The 10000-nt window shown below is 36.1% G+C and overlaps 1 protein-coding gene across 1 annotated transcript in view; it reads left to right on the top strand.

Moving 5' to 3' along the window:
• LOC144957196 (solute carrier family 22 member 7-like) overlaps positions 1–10000 on the top strand; it is a 47963-nt gene that overhangs the window by 14055 nt on the left and 23908 nt on the right. Inside the window, exon 2 of the mRNA XM_078888249.1 lies at positions 6052–6178. Coding sequence (XP_078744375.1) covers positions 6068–6178 — 111 coding nt within the window. The 5' untranslated portion in view covers positions 6052–6067. The remainder of the gene's footprint in view (positions 1–6051; positions 6179–10000) is intronic.

Raw genomic sequence — 10000 nt, 5'->3', positions numbered from 1 at the left:
GACGTCACCGGCGGAAAAGTTATTAGAGAGAGAATGTTATGTTGGTTTTGCGCATGCGTCTCTCGTCCTGCGCACAACCAACATGATGTTCTCTCTCTAATAACTTAGGCACTGGTGACGTCACAGACTATGGGTGACGTCCAATCAAGGGACGCTACTCTTCCGCTAATCTCATTCCCTATAGCTTCTTTTCCATCTGGTGGAAGCAGCACATAATATGCGTCTCCATTCTTTCTTGACCTTCCTGCTGAAATCGCCATATACATTCTGAAGATTAAAAGGGAAATTAGGTGCGATCATTGATGGTAAGTGGTAATCTGTATAAATAGAATGCGCTTGGCCAATGTGTTCACAACATTGCCATCCGGAAATATAACGGACCAACACACAAACTCTGTGTAACCATGAACTTTTATAGTCTTGTTAATACAGTTTAGTGAGAACAACTCACAAACGCGGATGGCAAAAACAATAACAAAGGCATGAGTGACGTCATCTTCGAACTATCTATAGCTCATTCACAGCTGCTTGAAGTTTTATTCAGAGAATACTTTACATTTATATCATATGAACATAGGGATGAATCTCATTATTTATGATAATTAAAGCTATTCATTTCAAAAGGTTTTGAGGTTTTTTTAAATCTTGTGGCAGTTCAACCGAATGGATTATATTGGTCAGGTAAGTAATTTATACAATAACCGAGCCTCGGTAATCCCTATTTTGGTTAGTGAATTTCTTTCAAGGTGAATTTAAAAAAAATATTTAAATCGGCGTTGGGCCATGTCAAATATTGGTCCACATACAAAGTTTCAATGAAATTGATATGACGGTTGCGAAGCTTCGGACAATTTTGTGTGAACGTACCTGGATGAACGGAATATAATACAATATAAATAAAGTAATGGCAATAAAGCGGATATTTACCTTTAATACATAATTTTGTCTGTTGTTGACTTGGACTGTTTAAATTCTTCTCCTCCTTCATCTTTCCAGTTGGGACGTTCATTGTAATCTTGAACTTTCAGATCTTTAACCTCTGATCTGCGGCGTTTATTGAACATTATAAGTCGGCACAATGTCAAATCTGCCAAATCACACCATTCTCTTGAATTCGTGCTGTTTTGTAAGAACTGCATTTTTCCACCATTTTTGTTTTCACATATGTAATCCTTCGCCGCAAAACGGTATTACGTTAAGATGGTTAAGATGTTGAAAATTGAATTTATAGCCAGAAATATCAGACTTGTGTTGAGTTTATACGATTTATTGAGGAGAACGGATACCATATTTCAGGGTGCTAATGCCAACAATTTATATTTTTGACCAGTTTAACATTTAATTCGACTTTTAAGCATCTGGTTCGTTCCGACAGAATACCGTTCATCAAAAGAACAGTATCTAGGTTAAGAATAATATAGCAATATACGAATAACTCGATCGACAAACGTCTCACGTCAGCGAGGGCAATCTATCGTCTGTGGGGCTCGCTTGCCGAGATAAATAAAGTCAATGAATAAACCCTAAATTATATCCATCAAGTGTGTAGGCGTGACATAATATTTATGTAATATTTACTAGGTTAGACTATAGATAGAATGCACTTGGCCAAGGAGTTCACAACATTGCCATCCGGAAGTATAACGGACCAGCACACAAACTCTATGTAACCATGAACTTTTATAGTCTGGCTAATTTAGTTTAGTGAGAACAACTCACAAACGCGGATGGCAAAAACAATAACAAAGGCCTGAGTGACGTCATCTGCATACTATCTATTCCTCAATCTTTTCAAGACCCTGACTCTAGTTTTACAGATGAGTTTATTTTTATTAATCTTTATATCTTTAATTTACGCTTGTTGATGATTTTAGCTATCTTGTAAATGAGACTTTGGGATTGTGTATCAGGGTTTTGTCATTCTACAACGGTCCGGGGTGAGTGAGTGATAGTGAATTAAACCTGAAAGTAGCTGGAAAATAGATTATGTCCGAAAATGTGATTTTCGCTGTTTTACCTCCCTTTTTAATCCCCGCCCCCATCACGTGCACACACATCCCATTTTGTTTTCAAATCAAAATCTTAATTTTCATAAGAAACGAAAAGCATGAAGTGGAACAAAATCTTGTTGTACATTTATACTGAATGAAATAGGCGACACCAGGTTCACTAAATTTAAAAGGTGCCTAAATTATGAGCTAATAAGATTAAGAAAAAGATTATTTTTCTCTCCTCTCAATTTACGTTAAACACACACACACACACACACACACACACACATATATATATATATATATATATATATATATATATATATATATATATATATATATATATATATAACAAAATAAATCAATTCACTCACGTATATGTCAGCCAAAACGTGCGTTTCGATTATCTCTCATCTCCGCAGTTGCCCACTGAGGAGATGAGAGAATCATCGAAACGCACGTTTTGGCTGACATATACGTGAGTGAATTTATTTATTTTTATATGCTCTAACTAGCGAGCATTCGCGTACCTACAAGTACCAAATAACACTCATTATTATATATAGGAGACGAACAAATTGGTAGGAAAGGGTGAGAGAATGGTAGGACTGGAAACGACAAAGATTGGGGGAAGGGGAATGGGAGAACTAGCACTAACGGGTGTGTGTGTGTGGGGGGGGGGGGGGAGGGGGAGGTGAAAGGGACATTGGTGGAAAAGGAAGGGGGGGGGAGGTGAAAGGGACATTGGTGGAAAAGGAAGGAGGGGGGGTGAAAGGGACATTGGTGGAAAAGGAAGGGGGGGGGGGAGGTGAAAGGGACATTGGTGGAAAAGGAAGGGGTCGGGGAGGTGAACGGGACATTGGTGGAAAAGGAAGGAGGGGGGGGGGGGGGGTGAAAGGGACATTGGTGGAAAAGGAAGGGGGGGAGGTGAAAGGGACATTGGTGAGGAAAAGGAAGGGGGGGGGGGGGAGGTGAAAGGGACATTGGTGGAAAAGGAAGGGGGGGGAGGTGAAAGGGACATTGGTGGAAAAGGAAGGGGGGGGAGGTGAAAGGGACATTGGTGGAAAAGGAAGGGGGGGGGGGGAGGGGGAGAGGGAAATTGGTGGAAAAGGAAGGGGGGGGGGGGGAACAGAGAAAGTATAGTTGGATGAAGAAGAGGAGGGAGTGAAGAAAGGGTGGAGGAGGGGGGGGGGAGGGTGTGAAATAATGATAATAATAATATAATAATAATAATAATATAATAATAATAAGAAGAAGAAGAAGAAGAAGAAGAAGAAGAGAAGAAGAAGAAGAAGAAGAAGAAGAAGAAGAAGAAGAAATGGCATTTATATAGCGCTTTACCCCATTGCCACAGGCTCTAATCGCTTTACAGTGATATAAAACAAAAGCTATTACCCTTTTTTCCCGATATCAATTATCTCCAAATTACGTTAAAATTACAAATATTCTTTCTTACCTTTCCTCCGCCTTCATCTCTACCTTAATACTATACATACCTACCTACACACTAACTCCTTCTACCAGTCCTGGACCGACCAACTCACGGAAACTTACATCCTCCCTCCCTCTCTCTCTCTCTCTCTCTCTCTCTCTCTCTCTCTCTTTCTCTCTATCTATCTATCTATCTATCTATCTATCTATCTATCTATCTATCTATCTATCTATCTATCTATCCATCTATGTGATATTTAGTAAGTTTGCATATTTGTGTTTGTGTTTTTTGTCTCCTGACGAAGGCCAATGGTCGAAACGTTGTTTGTTTTGTGTTGTTCCCTTATATATGAGTCACATCTACTCACTTTATTTTTCTCCCCGTTTTACTGGCTCATTTAGGCACCTCTAGCTTTGGTTTAACCCATTATTACATCAGACCGACATAGTTCACTGCGTGGAATCAGCGCTATTTCAGTTGGAACTCCCAAGGGACCAATAACCCTCCCTGCTCGCTACCTGCATGAGGTCATTGGAGTTCAACTGGTATCAGGCAGTGCCGTGTCCAATGGGGGCAATTATGGATATTTATGGTCTTATAATATGTCTGTATAGCGGGAAAACAATAACAGACTCTTTCACTTTATTATTTTGATTTGAAAAATCAGTTGTCTTTCTAAACATCAGTGAAAATTTGACATTCTTGTGGTTAATAGTTTTCTTTGAATATCACAAATTGTTGATCTAATTTTAAGCGCTTGTAAATTATGGTGCACTTAAATAAAAAATTTGTTATTCAAAACTCAGCGGCAGTATCTCAAGAATTTTAATAAATATCAAAAGTACATATATGCATCTATGTTCCTGTGCAATATTATCATATTGGCAGTTGATTTTCTTGATTTATTCATAGTTTTGTAAGTTCTGTATATTGTTTTTACCAATTCCGTTCCTCTTAAACAGTTGTGTTGATCATAACAGTAAAATGATATGATTTATGTCTTTATGTGGTAAAATAACTCATAAAGATAATATTTTATTGACCAGTAAAGACTAAAAACCAATATTGTGTATGATGTCAATATCTCAATTTACTATCAATCTGCCTATAAAGTATGACTTCTTTACAAGAAAAAAATCAATCACCCAACAAGGTTACTGGACATGCTACAAATATTGCAGTATCAATCATCAATTACAACTAACACTAAGCACTGGTACTGTTAAATTCAATGATTTGCTCAAACAGACGGACATAGTATGTGGACAAAAGAGGATTCAAAATTACGAGGGCATATAGTTTATTCCAAGTAGTAACCTTTATCTCTTTATTGACCAACTATATTCAAAACGAACACACTGTCCACATAGGTTATATAGAATCATCTCCTTTCTTCCAAGAATACACATTTAGTCATTGTCTTATAAAGTCATCTGATATACCATTGAACTCCAGTCAGTCAAATTTAGAGATAAAACAATTGAATAACAACCAGAGTCAAATCAGTACAACACCACAGGCATACCACAGCAAGATCATTTAATTTTTGGGAACTCACTGCCATATATATCTGGACGCTTCAGTCTATAAAAAGTTAACACATTCACTTGTGCACAAAAGGAGAACTTGAACTTACATTATATTACTTATTCAACATGCAAGAATACCCTAAACATTGACACCTATATGACACTATAAAGTCGGCATTTCCTGAGACAACCACACAAAAGCAGTTCCGTATACATCTTCAAACTATAATGCCCAACAGTCATAAAAAAATATAATTTTGACTTGAATCGTAAGGGATTTAAGTATAGAAAAAAGTTATCAAGCCATTAAAAAGTTGGCATTCAAATGTGCCCAAAACTCATAATATTTAAATCAGTTAAAAAATAATATTAGTATATTTTCGTCTAATGGTTTATATTTTATTCCTAAACTGATATTTGGACATAATTCATGGCATGGAATACTATGAGAGAGAAAATGAGGATCTCACAAAGTCATGCCAAATAAGAAATTTACAATAAAAAATTCATATCTTTTAAGGTTTTACTGCCCGGACGACAAAACTTGGCATGTGTCAAGATCATCATTTTTACTTTATAATGATGCTTGTTTCATTCATTTTCTGACGCTGGGAATTAAATTATTGATATGCAAATTACAACAAATTAATTTCATTGATAGCTCAAAAACCACTAAATTGACACCTCTCTTATGAGCAGCCTTAAGAGGATACATTATTATCAACCATGGCATATGATGAAAGAAACCCTTGCTTTGCTTGTGGTGAGGGAACAATTTTCATATTTGTGTTAGCAACTGAGCAATACCATGAAATATTGCAACAATTAATTACCATAAGCGGCATCACAGATTCCTACTGACCGCTACCTGTTCCACCCATGGGCTGACCCCACTAATGGGGTCAGGTTGACCTAGCACTGAAATACCGCTCAGAGGGGAAAATGCCACGCAGTGAGTTGTGAGTACCTAATATTCAGAATTTGTGGGGCAAACTGTTTCGAGCATCCGACATATTATACTGAAGGAACATGTTTATTTCAAAGTCCGGCGATATAGTGAAAATAATTGTACCATGGTCTCATTCAATGTTCCCATCAGATAAGGACCCACCAGAATGTCTGTGGAGGATTTGCTGAACGAGTGTGGAGGATTCGGCAAGTATCAGGTCCTTATCATCTTTTGGGTTTTCATCCACAAGACCTTGTCAGGATGGAGTATCATGCAGGTAAATGTAGAGCTTTATGGCTCGTGGGGCCGAAGCTTTTCCCGGAATGTGTAGCGTTTAATGAACTGTATCAATTTCTTGTTACTCAATGTCTGGGACGCTGGGTTAACTCTACTACTAAGTACTTTCCACAGAATAAAATGTACCAGCTTCCCAATAACACTTAACAGTGCGGCTATGTGGTACGGCGCTCTAATTCTGTTCTGAAGGTCATGAGTCTGAGTGACAGGAGAGTTGAGTCTGATGAAAAGGCTTTCTACTCACATTATCTCACCCTACTCAGGTGTAAAATTTGTACCTGGCCGTTAACAACGTTGTCTTTTTTAGGAAATATGGCATTATCGCTTTAAAGCTGATTTGTCTCGTCCTACACGTTAAGTAAAATGCCATAACTCTGACACAAGAAGATTAATTATACAAGGCATGTACACAATCCTTTGGAAGAGTGATTTTACACATCAATTGAAATAGGAACCAGTTTTTTTATATCACAATTTTCTTCTTTATTTATTCTTCTCATTTACGTGACGCTGGACCTGTCTTTTACAAAGTAATGTATTTGAAAATATATAAATGAAGGAATTAACTCTCTTCTTACCACCCAAAGGAAAATCGTCACAGTCGTTACGATAAAACCAACATTTTGCTTGTTCTAATTTCATTTCTGTCATCCATAAAAATTCGACACTGTGTTGCAGAGCTCATTTTTTCTGAACAAAACAAGCAAATACTCGCTACTCTTCTGTCTGAACAATATATTTTTTTTGCTAGATGAGTATGAAGTTTCGGGTCAAATTCTGAAAATAGCTAGTAAGGAGAGAGTTAAGAAGCAGGCATCGTTGTAAGATAAAGAACTGAAGAAGTGTGTATGAAATGTGTCAAAGCGACAAAGAAAGAAGAAAAAAAGAAAATAAAATTCCAAAAAATCAGTCGGCCTCGACTGAGGATCGAACTTCATACCTTCTGACTACCGGTCAGACGTGCTATCATTACACCATTACATTACAGAGTCCGGTAATAAACTGGGTTAAGGTCATCATCCGGCCACTGACCGCTGTTGACCAATAGAACCATTCCATGGACCCCCCGTGTCAAATGGGTCAACCGAGATGATATTGTGTCATATTTCATATATAACGTCATAGACAAACAATGGGTAGTATATTATATTATATATATTATATTACATTAAACTATATTATATTATATTATATTATATTATATTATATTATATCATATTATATTATATTATATTATATTACATTAAACTATATTATATTATATTACTCCACCACTCTACCTAAGTAGTAACACGTAATGATATCAAGTTAACAATAATTTGTGACGTCATATTATCAAACGTTACATTTCTCTAAAATTAGATAATTGAAAAAAAGAAGTACCGTTTAAATATTTTTAGAAATGTCTTTTACTCAGATATGACAGAGTCGGAATTGATTGTTGGGGGGGGGGGGGGGAGTAGAATAAAAGATTTCTTACGCTCTTGCTTTTTAGATATTTGGTAACAAAACGGTAGGGTAGTAGTACTTCTAATCATCATAATTTGCATCTTTCTCCTGCTTGAATGACAAATGAACCCCAAACTAAAAACGTTGGATTTGCATTCATACGCATCAAAAGATGATGTATAATTGCCAATCAGCTGTCTTTTACACCTAATTTCACACCAATAAAATGTGCGAAAATATTCTGCAATCGTTGAATACAAATATTTATTCAACGCGTTCAAAGCATTATTCAAAGATTACGTATTTACTAAGAAATGATAGGGTTTTCCAATGAGAGGGCTGGAATAATATACGATTCTTACACTCTTTTTTTTTAATTCCGGACGTGTTCCCAACCGCTGCACAAGCTTGCGAGTGAGCGCTGGGAACAAATTTTGAATTCCAAAACACAAGAGTGTAAGAACCGATTTTTTCTACCCCTCAATCGATCCCTTTTTCGTCATTTTTAAAATAAGACATCTTCCAAAACATTCAAATGATTTTTCTTTTTAAAGAATTTGCTTTTTAGTGAAATTTCCGCTTGGAATTCTGACGTCACAAATTAGTATTGTATAAATAATATCATTACGCGTTTTTATTTTGGGAGAGGGGTAGAATAAGTACCGTTTTCATGCAATATCTTCAATCTTTCCAAAACCAACGTGTATTAATTTGTAGGTCTGATAACCCACATACTGATGGAGTCATCGTTTGTAATAGAAACCCTTTCAAACTAACGCATACTATTCTCCATTCCAACATTGTTAAGACAAGCCCATAGTTAACCAGTAGATTTTGACCAATCAAAACATGTAATTTGTGACACACCTTCACACGTGCTCGGACAAACATAGTTGGTTGTTTATAAACAATAACGTGAACGAATTCGACCTCCATCTGATCGTTATTATTGTTTTTATATTGACAAATGGGTGACTCGTTCTCACACGATTTTCTGTATCATATTATAAACGTTTAAGCTTTCACATAGTTTTCTGTGTTGATTCTAATGATCAAGAGGTAGAACAGTGGGTATTTTACTTAACCCTATTTCTATACTAAAATAGAAAGTCCTATTTCCTGATTTGGGGTCCATTTGGCCCCCATGACTTGCAAAGAGAAAAATACTAGAAAGTCCTATTTCCTGATTTGGAGTCCATTTGGCCCCCATGACTTGCAAAGAGAAAAATACTAGAAAGTCCTATTTTCTGATTTGGGGTCCATTTGGCCCCCATGACATGTAAAGAGAAAAATACTAGAAAGTCCTATTTTCTGATTTGGGGTCCATTTGGCCCCCATGACTTGCACATAGTAAAATACTAGAAAGTCCTATTTATTTCTTATTTGAAGGCCATTTATCCCCATGATTTTACTATGGAAAATTCAGTTAAAATCATATTTTCTCATTAAATGTATATAAGTTTGCATCATTTTGTTGTTTTTGTTGTGACATTATGCATCTATTTATTTAGTGACATAGTAGTGTCAATATGATCCACAACTTACTAGTAGATGGCATCTACAATAATTGACTAAGTTAATTTTGTTTCCTGTTTGCTGTCCAATATGATGAGCGCCAGTTTCAGTAACCTACTTTTCATCAACTCTAATCAAGAAACATCCAAGTAAGTACTAACTCATTACTTTATTTCTCATTACATGTGTGATGTATGAAGATTATTTTCACACTTATCCTATGTAATGAAAAATGAATGGATAGTATCGTTAATTTTATGATTGTAGTACCAGCTAGAATCGCCAAATATGAAATGATGAAACAATAATGGATAAATGAAAGCTCTAATATTCAATTTAATGTTTCTTCCAATACTTGCCTTACTTTCGCTTCTCGATTATCTTTTCTTATTGTGTGTACCCTACCTAACCACAGATTTGTTTGTAACTTCTTATGACAAGTGATTTATTTTCTTGTACCGTTATTCAATATCTAGGTGAACTAAATTAGCTTAAATGTCTACATTATGTTTCAGTCATATTGTATTGATATTACTGCTTTTGAATTTTTGAATTTACTAACTAAATGATTCGTTTGTTGCTGGGTGTTTTTTTTTTTTAAATTTCAGCCATCCATTGTGTGGCCTAAATTATGTTGCATTGGACCTAAACCATGACGAATGGAGAATGTGTAACATCCTTGGTAGTTTGGATGCTCATATACATTGAGTTGCAGTCCGCTGGGACAACCCCAGTGCATGAGGAAGGTATGCCACCTACTAATTATTTAAAACTGAATGGCACCTATTACATTTATCTGTGTAATGGTTGTAAGCTCGGAGTTAATAACAGGCATCAT

Source organism: Berghia stephanieae, chromosome 11 (genome assembly GCF_034508935.2).
Source record: "Berghia stephanieae isolate SIO BIC M18660-M18661 chromosome 11, UCSD_Bste_1.3, whole genome shotgun sequence".
NCBI lineage: Eukaryota > Metazoa > Mollusca > Gastropoda > Nudibranchia > Aeolidiidae > Berghia > Berghia stephanieae.
The sequence above is the reverse complement of the archived record's forward strand: the minus strand, read 5'-3'. Positions and strand labels throughout refer to the sequence as shown.